This window comes from Ambystoma mexicanum, chromosome 7p (genome assembly GCF_040938575.1).
Source record: "Ambystoma mexicanum isolate Mex_15411 chromosome 7p, UKY_AmexF1_1, whole genome shotgun sequence".
In the NCBI taxonomy this organism is placed as follows: domain Eukaryota; kingdom Metazoa; phylum Chordata; class Amphibia; order Caudata; family Ambystomatidae; genus Ambystoma; species Ambystoma mexicanum.
Window position 1 is genome coordinate 106311815 of NC_090939.1, and position 14963 is coordinate 106326777.

General features: G+C 48.1%; 1 protein-coding gene across 1 annotated transcript in view; it reads right to left on the bottom strand.

The window, feature by feature from the left end:
* Positions 1-14963, bottom strand: part of CCDC191 (coiled-coil domain containing 191) — a 299595-nt gene that overhangs the window by 211291 nt on the left and 73341 nt on the right. Inside the window, exon 3 of the mRNA XM_069635893.1 lies at positions 6268-6409. Coding sequence (XP_069491994.1) covers positions 6268-6409 — 142 coding nt within the window. The remainder of the gene's footprint in view (positions 1-6267; positions 6410-14963) is intronic.

Sequence of the window (14963 nt, forward strand, 5' to 3'; positions counted from 1 at the left end):
GGACTGTCCCGAAAACCAAGGATGAATGGTAACATTGGAGAGAATTAAAAGCCTGCCTGTTGTATTCCAATGCACAACTTGGTTTCAGCCAGTGAGCCGGCCTCGACTGGGCGTATTAAAAGGAGGTGGGTGTGGGGGTGGGAGGTGCTCGCGACCAAGATGACCGCTGACTGCTGAGCTTTGCGAAGTGCTGGAGTAGGGGGATGCCATATATAGTTAGCGCCGAGCGCACCCTTGCCATATTGCTATGGCGTTACCCTGTGAGAACCCGGGGGTGCCGGCTGGGTGCCTGCCGCCTAGATCCGGAGCACGCTGATGCTGCAGCAGGAAGATTGCTGCTGGTGGTGTGCTGCCCTACGGGCCTGACGGGGGGGATGCGCTGAGGGACTGCGCTCCGGCGGAGAGTTTTGAGAGGTGGACCCAGACAGCCAGAGCCGCTGTGGAGGGATGCAGCGGGCGCGGGATGAGCAGCACCCCTGCCTGGGAGGAGCTCGCCCCAGGATCTCCTCTCCGGTGAATGGGCTTCCCTGCTGCCCGGAGCTGCTGAGGACTGCTGAAGACTGCAGAAGCGGGCTCATTTGTGTAATCCCTGCAGTAGGGGGCCCCCGCTGGCAACGTACAACAGAGGCAGATAGTGGGGGTGAGCAGGAAACAGAGATGTCATTACTGGCCCACAGGCCCCACTGCCTATCTATGCTTACTGCGACCTCCCTGCGAGGTCCTTGTCGGCCCATCTGACGATCTCCAGTACTGCTGCTCACCCGCTGTACAGGCTGCATCCCAACTTCCAACTTCATGCTAGAATGAGACACTGGCCCGTTTCCTTTTGGATTTGTTGGCTGTTGGAAGCATTTTGGTGGGATCCTGAACAGTGAGTACTGCCTGGGCGGGGCACTGCACCCTCTCCTCTGTCCATCTTGTTTAGATGCAGTGACGAGTTGCTAGCCACCCACGGTGCTGCAGGAAGATGTGGCTGCAGTGCCAATGGGGGGCGTCCCTGAGTGCGACCATGTTGAGCTGCGGAGCATGCTACACAAATGGCGAAGGGCAATAAACGGCAGACCCAGTTACCTTTTTCCCAGAAAGAGGGCTTGGGCAATAGGAGTGAGAAGATGCCGTCTTCCTGGGAAAACCTGGATAAATCTGGCCCTGCTCATAGTGGGGCAGGGGATGAGCCCACCCCTGGCGGAGGTGCGCCAGCCTCAGATCTAGTGCTGGCAGAAATGTGCTCTGGGCTTGCTTCCATTAATACCAACCTAGATGCGATGACGTACAAGGTGGACTGTATGCAGGAACGACTGGACAAGGAGTGTGGCCGGATCTCTGAAGCAGAACACAGGGTGGGAGTGCTAGAAGATACAAGTGTAGAGGGGACGCATACGATTTGATCTTTGAGGAAAGAGGTTCAGGGGATAAAGGAAAAGTACAAGGACTTGGAGGCAAGGTCTGCAGGAACAACATTTGTGTGGTGGGGAGCCCGGCATCTGTGCCACAACGCAACATGGAGGTCTTTAAGAGGAACTTATTCAGGAGTGTTGCAACCCCCTCCAGTGTCCTCGCAGTTTCTGGTTGAGCGGCCACACAGGATATTGCAGGTGGTCCCTAAGCCAGGCCAAAGCCCCTGCCCGGTTATAGCTCACCTGCTGAATTACAGGGATCGGGGCACGGTCCTTAGAAAAGCCTGTGAACTGGGAGATTTGCAATATGAGGGAGCCCGGGTCTCGGTCTATCCAGACTTAACCCTAACTGTCCAGCGGGCTCACCTCTCCTTTCTGGCAGCGAAGCGTTCCCTTCGAGATTGGAGCCTACAGTATGCTACGCTGTATCCATCCAGGCTAATGGCCCTTCATGGGGATGAAGCCTACTTTTTCACTGATCCTGCAGCAGTCCACGACTTCCTGAAAGCCTTGCCGAAAGACTGAGACTATGCTTATGTTGCAATGATGTAGTAGATGCTTCACAGACCATGCCTGCTCACTCCCCAGAGTTTTGGGGGGCGGATGCTTGTGGGTCTTTCGATGGAGGTCTACATTTGTACGGGTGCGCTGGGTGTCAGTACAAAAGGCTAGTTTATGTAACGAGTAGGTCCTGCGGCTGGATTCCTTTATTGTCCTTGGCCTCCCCCTGAGGGCAGTTAGTGTTGAGTTGTCAATCTGGTGGCCTTGTCCGGTGGCCCCCTGGTGGCTACCCATGTTGGTTGTGGTTGGTTGACCGATAATGGGGGGGGAGGTTTCACTGCTAGTTGTGGTTGGGCAGTGTGGGTGGGAGTGGAAGCTTGAGATTGGGGGATTTTGGGGTAGGGGTGTGAGTAGTTTCGGGAAAGTTGTTTTTGAAAATTAATTCATGTGTACCTGAGGTGTGATGGTGCGCAGTCGAAATTTACTTGTGTAAAGAGAGTGCAGAGCGAAGTTGGTGTCTGGTCTCATGGAATTATGGCTGGCTGTAATATTAGAAGTTGGAATGTGCAAGGGCTGAACAATCCGCGCAAATCCTGCAAGGTGATTAATTATTGTGAGCAACATGGCGCCAGGGTACTCCTTTTGCAAAAGACCCACCTGTTTGGAACAGCAAATGAAGGGGTAGCTAGGGCCTGGGGATCCAGTAGATACTATACGTCATATTCTACATATTCGGCTGGGGTCATGACGCTGATACATAGATTGCTCTGATTTCAAATATTAGAAGGTCATTGATCCACAGGGGAGGTTTGTCACTGTCAGGCAGCTGGGCTCATACTCCAGTGATGTTTGTGAATATCTATGGCCCTAATGGGGATGACCCGGGGGGTTCTACGAATCACTCCATTCCTGCTGTTATAAATATATGCATACTAACATTGTGTGGGCAGGGGACCTCAATGCCACTGTCATTGGATAGGTCTGCTGGGACGGCCCGTCCCTTTTCTCAAGCAGCTGAGGTGGTGCAGAGATGCATGTCTGAGTTGCAGGATGTTTGGCATGTGCTACACCCTGGGGTGAAAGAATATTCTTTTTATTCTTTCAGTGCATGGCACGTCCTCGCACATGTTCTTGTTAGTGTGCCCTTGCTGCGTATGACGCTTGACTGTGTGTTGCTCCCGAGAACCCTGTCAGATCACTCCCCTGTCTTGTGGTAGCTGGATATGGGCCAGGAGTGGGTGCCTAGACCTTGCTGGTGATTCAAGGCCACGGCCTTGCCGGACATAGCGTTTCAGAATAATATAGGCTCTCTGCGCATGATGGCCTCTATATGGGAGACGTTCTAGGTGGTCCTCTGGGGTGGCTGTTTGTCTTTGGAGTTTGGGGTGCTGAAAACAATCAGGTGACTGCCGCAAGAGGTGGAGGATGAGATCAAGGTTGCAGAGACTGCAATGTTGTTGATGGGCGATGCAGAGGCCAGCGTCGGGTTGAGGGGGGCTCTGGACTGGTCAATGACTTGGCTGACCACGAGGTCAAATACCTGGTGCGCCCGGTGTTGGCGAGGCAATATGGGCAGGAAGGTAGGCCGGGTCGCTTACTGGCGGCAATGTTGAGACAGGAGGGAGGGGCCACTAATATCGCAGCAATACACAGATCAGACGGGCATGTGGTAGTGGAGTACGAGGCCATCCTTGACGTTTTTCGGGAGGGATCTGTACATGTGTGCAAATCACAGGAACCCCTGGTCGCAGGTGATTTAGCTGAATACTTGGAGGCAGCATCAGTACCGAAGTTCGCCCCAGAGGCGGCAGAGGTGCCGGCTAAGTCGATTACGGTAGATGACATCCTGGTGGCTGCCCACTCGCTTCCCACGGCTAAGGCTCCTCGGTCTCATGGTATAAAGACATTTTATAAGGATCTGGGGCTGGAGGTCACCAAGTACATGGTGGAAATTTGGAAGGAAGCATTGGGCTCAGAGCAGCTGTCCCCTACAATACGGAGGGCTCTGGTGATCTTAATCGTAAAAAAAAATGGGAATGGCCTCTTAGAGTGTGCTTCGTACCGCCCAATATCCCTTATTAATCTAGATACCAAGATCTTTGCTAAGGTCCTGGCGGACAGACTGCTCCCGTTCATTTCAGGAATGATTCACCTGGACCAGTCCGGGTTTATCCCAGGGAGGCCGACCTCTCTGAACCTCTGCCGGCTGTTCGCTGTATTAGCTCAAATAGATCCCAATGTGCAGGCGGCAGCGCCTTACTCGATATGAAGAGGCGTTCGACTCAGTTGAGTGGAGTTACCTTTTTGAGGGTGGTGGGGGTCCCAGCGCCCTTTCTGGCAGCGGTGAGACTTCTGTATACCAGCCTGACAGCTAAAGTTGGGTTGTTTGTGAAGCACTCTGTGGCCTTTGACCTGGGACACCTGCTATCTCTGTTACTTTTTGCGTTGGCGATAGAACCTCTGGTGGCCAGGGTTTAGCGATGAGGGAGAGGGGCAATGAGCTGGTGTTGTTCTACGCTGATGATGCGGTTTTATATTTCAAGGAACCCAGGGTAAACCTGCATCCCTTGTCGCAAGAAGTTTCTGTATTTGGTCAATACTCGGGTGTCTGTGTCAACTGGTCCAAATCCATTCTATTTCTGCTTAATGAAGCTACGGTTAGGCCTGCTGATGTTGGAGGGTATAGGTGTGATCAATTGTCAGACCGGTATTTGGGCATATGGGTCAGCAGGAACTCCCAGTCCTTGCTGGAGGATAATCATATGAAATAACTGATGGCCTTGAGGAATAAGGTGGAGAAATGGTGCACACACACTGCCTTTGACCCTACTGGGCTGAGATGCCATTGCCAAAATGATAGTGGTCCCTAAACTGTTGTATATGTATCAGAACATCCCGGTGTGACCAGGAGCAGAATTTTCTGCTGACTTGAAGGCCATAATGGTGAGGCTGGCATGGCACCCGAACCCCCCAGGATTTGCTGGGACACCTTGGTCATCCCGTAGGACCGTGGCAGAGTATGTGTGCCAGATATGGAGTTATATTTCCTAGCAGCGCAGGTGCACTTCACTTCAAATTGAATGCCATGGTCCCCAGCATACCCACATGTGAGGATTGAAAAATGCTTGGTGCACCCTTTCACAGCTTAGGGCGTGCTGGTGTCAAGGAAGGTGGCTGATGAGTGTAAATTTGATACAGTGGCTTGCATGGTGCATGCGTGGAATAGGATCCTTAAGAGGATAGGAGTGGACATCCCCTACCATAGGGGCTACAGCTCTGGAATATTGAGTGTCTAGGACCTACCTGTGATGAAGCCCTGGTTCAGGAATGGAGGGGTGTGGGGATAAGCACTATGGCAGACTTGTATCCTGATGTGGTGTTTGTGTCCCAGGAATTGTTCACAGCCAAGATGGGCGATGGCCTCCGTAGGGGGCTGCAGAATTTCTGCGCAAGGGCGTCGATTAAATCGTGGTCTCCTACATTCCCGATTGTCCCCCGTCACTTCCGATTTTGCAGTATCTCTTGAATTCAGCCTCCGCCAAGGGAATTGTTTCTACCATATATGGCCAGGTGCAGCGTGACTCTCCCCGGGAGGCCTTGAAGTGTAGACAGCGCTGGGAAAAAGACGCTGGGTTTGCATTCACAGTCAAGCAGTGGGCGCTGCTATGCAAGCGGTCCCATAGTGGGGCATTCAAAACCCGTCCCCAGTTGATCCAGCTTAAGACCCTTCATAGGGTATACCTGGTGCCTGCCCGGCTGTGCCTTTTTGACCTTGCTAAGAGAGATATGTGCCCAAGATGTCGGATGCATCCGGCTGATTTCCTTCACATGCTGTGGTCATACCCTCAGCTGTACGATTTTTGGATAGGGGTGGCGGGTGCTCTCTAGAATGTTGGACCATGTTGTGCCCTGTGATTTGCTATGCTGTATGTTTGGCTGGCTGTCGGGAGTTTTGGGCCCTGTCCGCAAGTTTCTGGCTACTAGCATGATTATGGCTTGAAGAGGTGTGCCGATGCGGTGGACCAAGAGGGCTCCCCCTACCATTTGAGCATGGCTGGGTGACTTGGTGTGGTTGAGCCACATTGACAGGCAATATGGTGCTCTCTGTGGGCCACGGACTAGGCGTAAGAACATATGGGGCCCCTTGGTGACATACCTCCTGGTTCAATGCCCGGAGGCGGCGGTGGAGGAATTGGTGCCTACAATGTAGAGCTGGATACTGCCAGATTCAGTCTGTGTTGCTTTTTCTGATTGGTTTGACCTGTAATATTGATGTACCATACCAATGGTGACTCTATTGCTCTACTGTGCCTATCATTATGTACTGTTGTGATATATGCTTTTGATTTCCCCCAGTAATGGTTCTCACCCTCAGCGTATGCATCGTCATGATCCTGCAGCTGGGCCGTAGATTCCAGGTCCAAGGCAGGAGCGAGCGGTCGCCGACGGGGGTTCGACGTCTTAGAAGAGAACACTTCCGACACAGCAAACTCAGAGGCCTGCTCCACTCTCTGTGAAGAAAAGCAAAATATCCAGGGTGACCACACACTCCCATTAAGTCAAATTGCATCGAATTCCTTGCATTTCATTTTTTGTTTGCCTTTATGAAATAGGTCTATCTCGAGTCTTTTATCACACAACATTTACCAATTTCTCATTCCACTCTCTAGTACTGGTCTTTTATTACAGATATGCAGTTGTGAAATCTGATATCCACAGTGAAAGAACAACGCTATGACCTCACCCCAATATCTCAGACTCAAATAAGTCATCCTACAAACGAGCACATCATTATTTGCGGGATAGGGAGTTTTTGCTGCAGTAGATTTCATTGAGGTAGAAATCATCAAATTTGTGACAATGGATTCTGCCGCAAATATGTGTGAGGGTGGGTTTAGGTGCATAATTAAGGTAGAAGGATTAGGGGAGGGGCTGTGGGGGTTCTCCCCCAGCATCTATTTGCGGTAAAATCTTCCAGTAAAAGCATGTTCCCAATGATTTCTACTTCGAAGAAAGAAATCACATAGAACAATTTTTTCTGCCGCTGCAATGCAATCAAGGAACGTAAGCAGTGATGCCATCGCTCTGTGCAAGGTTATTAAGCACTTGGGCAGGCTAAAAATCACTTTAAGAGAAAACGTTTACCCCAATTGAAGAAATACTACAACACTACAATAAAATGGTAAAGGGAGTTTATTCACTTTCTACTTGGACTTATCTATCCTGCGTCTTGGCTCAGGTTCCCCGCTTGTGATGTTTTCCATAGTCTACATCGTCATTGGCTGTAGATGGAATGTTATTAGGCTTGTTGACGTTTCTGTAAAATAGCCATTTCTATACAGAGCCTTGAGCAAAGGATGCACAGGGTTGACGTACAAGTTGGTTCAATTGTAAAATCCACATCTCTCTGAAAAAGGATTAATCAGCTTCCATGCGCCACGGATGTTAGCGTAACCATGAGACGCTGATAGATCACAGAATCCCTTTACTGGCTCCCTGTGGCTGCAAGGATCAAATTCAAGACCCTTTGCATTGTTCACAAGGCTTTCAGGGGCCTGGGACCTACCTACCTGCAACGCTGCATACCAAAATACTGTCCCTCATAAGCCCTCCGCTCATCTACCTCCAACCTTCTGCGAGTCAGCCGGTTCTCCGAGCAGAGATTTGGAAGGAGATCCTTATTCTCAGCAGGTGCCTCCCTCTGGAAAAGTCTCCCTGCCATCTTCCTTCATGAGCCAGATCTCCTTAAATTCCGGAAACTCCTCAAGACTTTCCTCTTCTCCTCTTCCTTCTCTCTCCCTCTACCCTGCTAATCCAGTTATCTGTTTTTTCCTTCCCTCCCTCCCTACCTGCCTCCCTCCCTCCCTCCCTCTTCCTTACAGCATGCTGGCTGGCCGCTGGGTGTACCTCCGAGTCTCATTGGTCCCCAGCATCTATCTATCTATCTGTGTTCTTGTATTGCGCCACTAACCCCAAGGCCTCAGGGCGCACACAAGAGAGGGGAAGAGACAGACAACAAAAAACATAAAATTCAGAAAGAGACACGAGAAGAGGGCAGTATTCATCCTATAAGCCAACAAGAAAAGGAACTGATGTGAAATTGCACCTAGGTGGAATACAGGAATGAATGACATCAGCATGGGAAAGGGAGAAAATTACACTTGGCCTTTATCAAACAATAACGTTTTTAGTTGTTTCTTAAAAATACCTAATGAACTGCTATCAGCCAGGTATTTTGGCATGGGGTTCCATAGGGCAGGGGCCCAAGAATTAAAGCCAGCTCCTCCAAATCTTTTCAGAATAGACAGGGGTTGGACCAGAGTAGTATTGCAACTGGATCGTAGTAAACGACCAGCAGGTTTCTTTTTTATCCTAGTAATAAGATATAAAGGGGTCTTGCCATGCAAGAATTTGTACACAATGGACAGCCCCTTATGATGCATCTGCTGTTGAACAGGCAGCCAATGCAGGCTGCGCCTAGCTACGGAGATGTGCATATTGCGCTTGGGTCCCAGCACAGCTTGCACTGCGCTTTTCTGGATCACCTGCAATGTTTTAAGTTTGGCCTGGGATGTACCAATCAGGAGACTGTTGCAGTAATCCAGCTTACAGTTCACAATCGCAGCTGTGATCAGTGCAAGATTTTCTCTGGACAAACCGTAAAACTCTGCGCTGGTTTCTTCCCTGCCAGTGCAACGACTTTCATCTTTCCTCCACGTCGAAATCTTCTCTTCCTCTGGACGACGCCGCGACTTGCACCCGCTGCCAGGAACAACTGCGCCCGCTGGAGGATCCTTTCCACATAAGGTACCGTGTTCCGCCTGGCTTCCCTTGCAACCGACTGTACGGGGTAGATTTAGCCCCCGGGTTTCAACCCTGGGTTAGCCTGGGACACCCTGGCTAAACTTTTCTGAGCCTAACTAAAACCTTTCCGAACTCCCTGCAAGACTTTTTTTAAGCCTGTTGTCATTGTGTGATCTTGGGTGCCTTTGTGCCCTGCTCTCTCCCAGAGTGGGCCCGGCCTATGGACTTTGGCTCACAAGTAACTTTTGACTTTCCTGCCTTGCTTAAGAGTTCCTAAGCATTAGTGTGGTGTATTTTCCTACATTCTTCCTTTTTCCCTCCCTTTTTCGTTAACTTATTGGAGTGCCATCTATAGTTAAGCGCTCACCTCTGTTTGGAAATAAGTGGTGTTAACTAAGACGTGTCTGATAAGGAATAAGGAGTGTATATATAATAATAGTAATTGTGTTTTAGAGTGATTTACAGTAATAGTGCTGGAGTGTTTCAATAGTGTGTTTTTAAATAAATAATTATATACCTTGATACCAAAGCTCTGGTCAGTGTTTGCTTGTGCTATTGTATCTGAGTGCCTATTGTGTATACTTTGCATACTGCCTAACTCTTCTTGAGGGAAGTCTGACTGCTCAGCCACAGCTACCAGGTAAATCTGAGTGGTACGGACTACTACCAAGTGGGTTTACTGCCAACACCTATAGTCTTAAATCTTTTGCAGTGGTCCCAGAGGGAACTGCACAGGTTTCTGCCTAATAGTCACGCTGCTGTGATTTTGCTTAGGGGTGTCCCCCAATGTTACTTTGCTCCACTATGAATTTGCCCTTAGGTGCACCCCCGCTGTCATCTACCTGGAGTATTTCCCCTGCTGGGATGTGTTCCTGGGTGGTCCCCACAGTGACTTTGCTCCTAGGGGTACCGCTAGCTAGATGTCCACCGAACTTCACCAAATAGCATACTCCAGATGCCCATAGATATCCTGCTGCCATGTCTGCATGTCTGCATGTCTGCACTAACACGCCCAAATTCTACAACCCACCTTACACTCTGCCCATCGACTAATGTCCCCTCCCAACAGATGCCAAACACATCAGACCTCTGCAGGGCTCATATCAACGTGTAAAACACAGACCAAACAAACGCACCCTTGCACTACAGGCACGCCAATCTCCCTACTGGATGCCTATACCCTAAGTGCCCGTGACATAACTCAGATGCCATGGCACCTATGGACCATGCAAACTGAAGAGGGCCGCTGTATAAAATCAAATAACATAACACACATGTTGTCAGTGTCTGTAGGATACTTAATTGGCATTGACATCCTTTCAAGGGAATTTAACAAGAATCACACAATCAAAGCTTCGAAACCTGGATTCAATAACACATGAGTTCTACCCAAGCCTAATGGTCCCCAAAGAAAATATTGCCACATCCTAGGACAGAAAGGATGAAAATGTGAAATGATGTAGGTATTTCCTGTTGAACACTCAAGCTATGTAGATGGCCCTACGGCAATGATGTAGGTATTTCCTGTTGAACACTCAAGCTATGTAGATGGCCCTACAGCATAGCCGTAGGTCATACCTTGCTGTTAAATGTAAAGGCTGTCACCCTACGACAGAAAATACGAAGATGTGTAATGATGTAGGCATTTCCTGTTGAACACTCAAGCTATGTAGATGGCCCTACGGCAATGATGTAGGTATTTCCTGTTGAACACTCAAGCTATGTAGATGGCCCTACTGCATAGCCCGTAGGTCATACCTTGCTGTTAAATGTAAAGGCTGTCACCCTACGACAGAAAGGACGAAGATTTGTAATGATGTAGACATTTCCTATTGAACACTCAAGCTATGTAGATGGCCCTACAGCATAGCCGTAGGTCATACCTTGCTGTTAAATGTAAAGGCTGTCACCCTACGACAGAAAGGACGAAGATTTGTAATGATGTAGACATTTCCTATTGAACACTCAAGCTATGTAGATGGCCCTACAGCATAGCCGTAGGTCATACCTTGCTGTTAAATGCAAAGGCTGTCACTCTATGAAACAATCCAGTGCAATTCCCCCTACCTGTTTACATTTCACAATGTATGATGCTCAAACAAACAGGTATTGCACATCATATCTGTAGTGAAACATAACCTTCCACATTGATCACATTAAGTTCTCCCGGACCAGAAAGCAGTGGTAAACCTTCTTGATGGTACACTTATTTGGGGTGGTTATGTAAATAAGGATAACACATTGGATCCCTCAAGAAGGCGTTTAAGTAACTCTTTTTTTTCACACTTGAATAAAACTTCATTAAACAATGACCATTTCATCAAATGAAGAGCAGCTACTGGCAAATCCTTATCTATTCAGGTACTTCATAATGAACTGCAGCAGTGCTGGGACTGTTTTTTCAAACTGTGGGCAAACATCTGCGTCAAATGTTTCTAAGCTGCATTTATGGTTTTTTCTCAGAGAAAGACAATTACTGTTGTGTGAAGAAATTAAGGTAATGTAAAAGTGGTTGGAAAAATATGAAATAATGCTTCATCTTGCAGAGATGTTTTGAAGCCCTTTGCTAAAATCAGGCAAACATGACAATGTAAGTCTCCAACTGGGGAACAGTATGAAAAGAGAATGTAGATAAGAACACAATGGGAATTTTTATTTAAGCAGGTTGTCAAAAAAACAAGCCGCATTTTAATCCAGTCTCGTAATTCGTGGCTTGGGCCTACCAGCCAACATGATTTGGTCCTGCACTGTTATTTTGATGGTTGTCTTGTCCAGGGAAAGTAACGAATCAGTCTCCCATAGAGCCACTTACCCTCAGCAGTCAATACATTTCACTATCTATGTTGAATTGAACATGTTGTGTTCTGCTCAGGAGAGGAAAGGATGAGAGGAGACACAGCAGAAAAGGAACGTAAGGTAAAAATATAGTGACAGTGAGATGTGCTGGATTGTGAGAAACCAGAAGGTGTCTCACCCGCTAGTCCCCGGGGATCTTTCATGCAGGTGGCCAGGACACAGCCATCGCTTTTGGATCCAGTTCCGGGGGGTGGACCAGTGCGGGAGGATCACCTGGGTGAGCGGTCTTCGGGGAGTGGGAATGGCACACCATATAGTGAGATGCGGCATCCCCTTCCCTGTAACACCTTTACCCCATCCTACCCGGTAGGATATTTAGGAACTCTATCCCCCTTCCCCTTTTACAACACAAACACTTTCTCACTGACAGCCTTCTCTAAGGGAAAACAGACTAACACCGAGCTGTGTACCCGACATGTCCCAATACTATGGTCAGGCAAGGTCAGGCAAGGTCAGGCAAGGTCAGGCAATTATCGACAATCACTCAGACCTGACTTCTATTACATTTCCCCACATGGATAAAAGGCACATATGACACGAGAGCACACTCTGAGTGAGGCAAAGAACACGAGGAAACAGCCGTTTCAAGACGGCAGCTGAGCAAGAGGGGAAAGATGGCAAAACCGAAGGGTATTGCAAGGAGGGAAATTTCCTTGACCTTTTTTCGACAAGGAACCATTACTTTCCAGAGACCTCGGGAATAGAAAGTGTAAGACCAGGAAACCAGACTGAAGAATCCTGCATTGTTTGTCAGAGATACCCGGGGCCCACTCGCGTCAGTATTCAAGGAGGGGAGAATCACCAGCCGCCGTGGTACCATCCTTGGCTCCAAGAACAAAGCAGCATCAGCGAAGTAAACACAGCCAGTGAGTTGGGGAGACCGATACAAGACCAGTCTATGTTGAAGCCAAGGTTGCAAGCAGCAACATTGTATGGCGAGCGCTGGAACAAACATTGTTAATATGCATGTAATAAGAGACGTGAATGAAGTGAAACTGCTGATGAGTGACTGAACTGCAAAGCAAGCTACAATACCTTTGACAGAGTGGTCCGGCATGGTGTGGGTGCTCAATCGAAGGTCTCTGTAAGGTATCCAGCTGAGAAGTAATAACAGTAGATCAATTTGGTCTGAGCCTGGCGGAAGGAGACCAATTGAAAGAGAACTAATAAATGTGTATCGAAGTGGTTGTGCAACTGGTCAAGCAAAATCCAGCGCACAGTCGAAAGTCTTCGATTTTGATGAAATAGAGAATGTTTGGAAAAGTATGTGAATTTGGTTCCAGCCCGGCAGAGGGAGACCAATTGAAGGTTTTGTATTAAAGTGGGTCTGAGCCTGGCGGAAGGGGCCCGGGGTAAACAGTAAATCACCTGAGAAGTTGTAGAAGTGAAAATCCTAAGAAGAAAGGAACTTTACTGTTTTGTCACGTTGGATCAGGCCCTCTGAAATAAGAGACTTGGATGTACAAAGAGACTATGGCACAGAAGGTCTTGATGTTGAAGTCTTGAACTGCATCCTCGTGCTAGAGAAGCCAGGGAGTGTGCTAAGCTCGAGTGTGCCGCCATATCCCGTGCTGAAAACGTACGTGAAGGGAAGCCAACGGCTTGACTATCCTGACATGTCATTTCTTGAAAACCATTCTTTTGCATAACATTGTTTCCCACGTTATTTGTATTTAGAAATAAGGATTGGCAATAGGTTTATTAGTATAGGCCCTTTTATTTTGACAGACTAAACTAGGACTGCGTTATTATTTGATGGTCGTAGCTTGCTCCCATCTTTAGATTTAGGATTAGACATGCATTTTTCAAACCCAGTTGAAGTTCAATAAACACCCTTGAACTGTGATCACTTGTGTCTGTCTTACTGTTTGATAGCATGCCCGCCTTATACTGAGCCACCGCTCTTACTGCTTGCCCCAACGACTCTGCCACTGCATCTATGTCAGCCACGAGTGCCGATTCAAACCACGCACTCATGGCTGTCACAGAGCCAATTCACAGAGGAGCCTCCTTCCTTTCAAGGACGCAAATGGTGACAGCGCAGTTGAAGAATGAGGTGTGGTCCTGTATGCCCACACCATGTCCTTCACAGTCATCCCACTATCCAACCGGGACATGAAACCTAGCTGAAAAATCCCCTTCACCACTCTATTAAATTTCTCCACTAGCCCATTCTGCCTGGGACAATACAGAGCTGCGGTCTCATGTCTTACATCAGTGCTACCCAGGTAGTTTGCAAACACTTTGGACTTAAACTGTACTCCATTGTCTGTTAGCACTAACAATGGGAAACCCTCTCTACAGAACACTCCATCTAAAAACTGCACCAAAGCTGTGGCTGTAATTTCATCAGCCCAACCTAAACATGGCCATTTGCTCTGAGAATCCATCAACGCGAATATGAACCTCGGTAATGGCCCAATGATATCCAATGCCACTTTCTCCTAGGGCCGTGTCGGTCTCTGGACCGGATTGAAAGGTGGCTCCTCGGTTACATGCGATTTATCACTAGCCGCGCAAGGGAAACAATTCACTACTATGCTCTCAACATTAGAATCCATTCCTGGCAACCAATACGTTTCTCTAACTCTCTTCATTAGTCATGTTGCAACGTAGGTGACCACTATGAGTCACATCAAGATTTACAGATCTCACCCTTTAGGAGGCACAATCTCCTCACCACTATAAAAACAGATTGACCTCCTCCCACAATTCACTTTGCACTTGATCAAATTGAGTACTCACCCCAGAAGACTGCTTCGGCCACACTTCATACAATAACCTACAGACCCTTTTCCATTCTCCATCTGCTGCACACTCCTCTTGCCATTTTGTTGGCTCAAAAGCTGCACCTTGAGTTATATGTGCCACCATTGACTCGTGTTCTACTGGCAACCCATGCACCTCCTCCACCGGTAAACTCAACAATCTGCAACTACATTGGTTAATCCAAGAGTGTATACCGTCGTGAAATTATATTCCTGCAGGGCAAGGGCCCACCTATTAATCCTGGGAGAAACACACCTATTGTGCCCCACCAAAGCAAGCACCAGAGGCTTATGGTCAGTTTTCAACAAGAATTGTATGCCTCACAAAAGGAAATTAAAATGGCTCACCACCCAATAACAAGCTAATGCCTCATTCTCAACCATAGAATAATTATTTACTGCACCCTGTAGAGCTCTTGAGGGGAACACAATTACAACCTCCTGCCCTTATCTTATCCGTCTAAGTACAGCTACCAATCCTACACCTTTTTTCTGCAAAGATCAAACATTCCTAGCATCAGCAGGCGTGGCAAATTCTTAAAACTTTCACTAGTCCTGCAGATCGAGTTCCTTAGTTTTTATACTCGACCTAACACACATTTTTATTTATTTAATGTGGTATAGTTTATAAATAAAA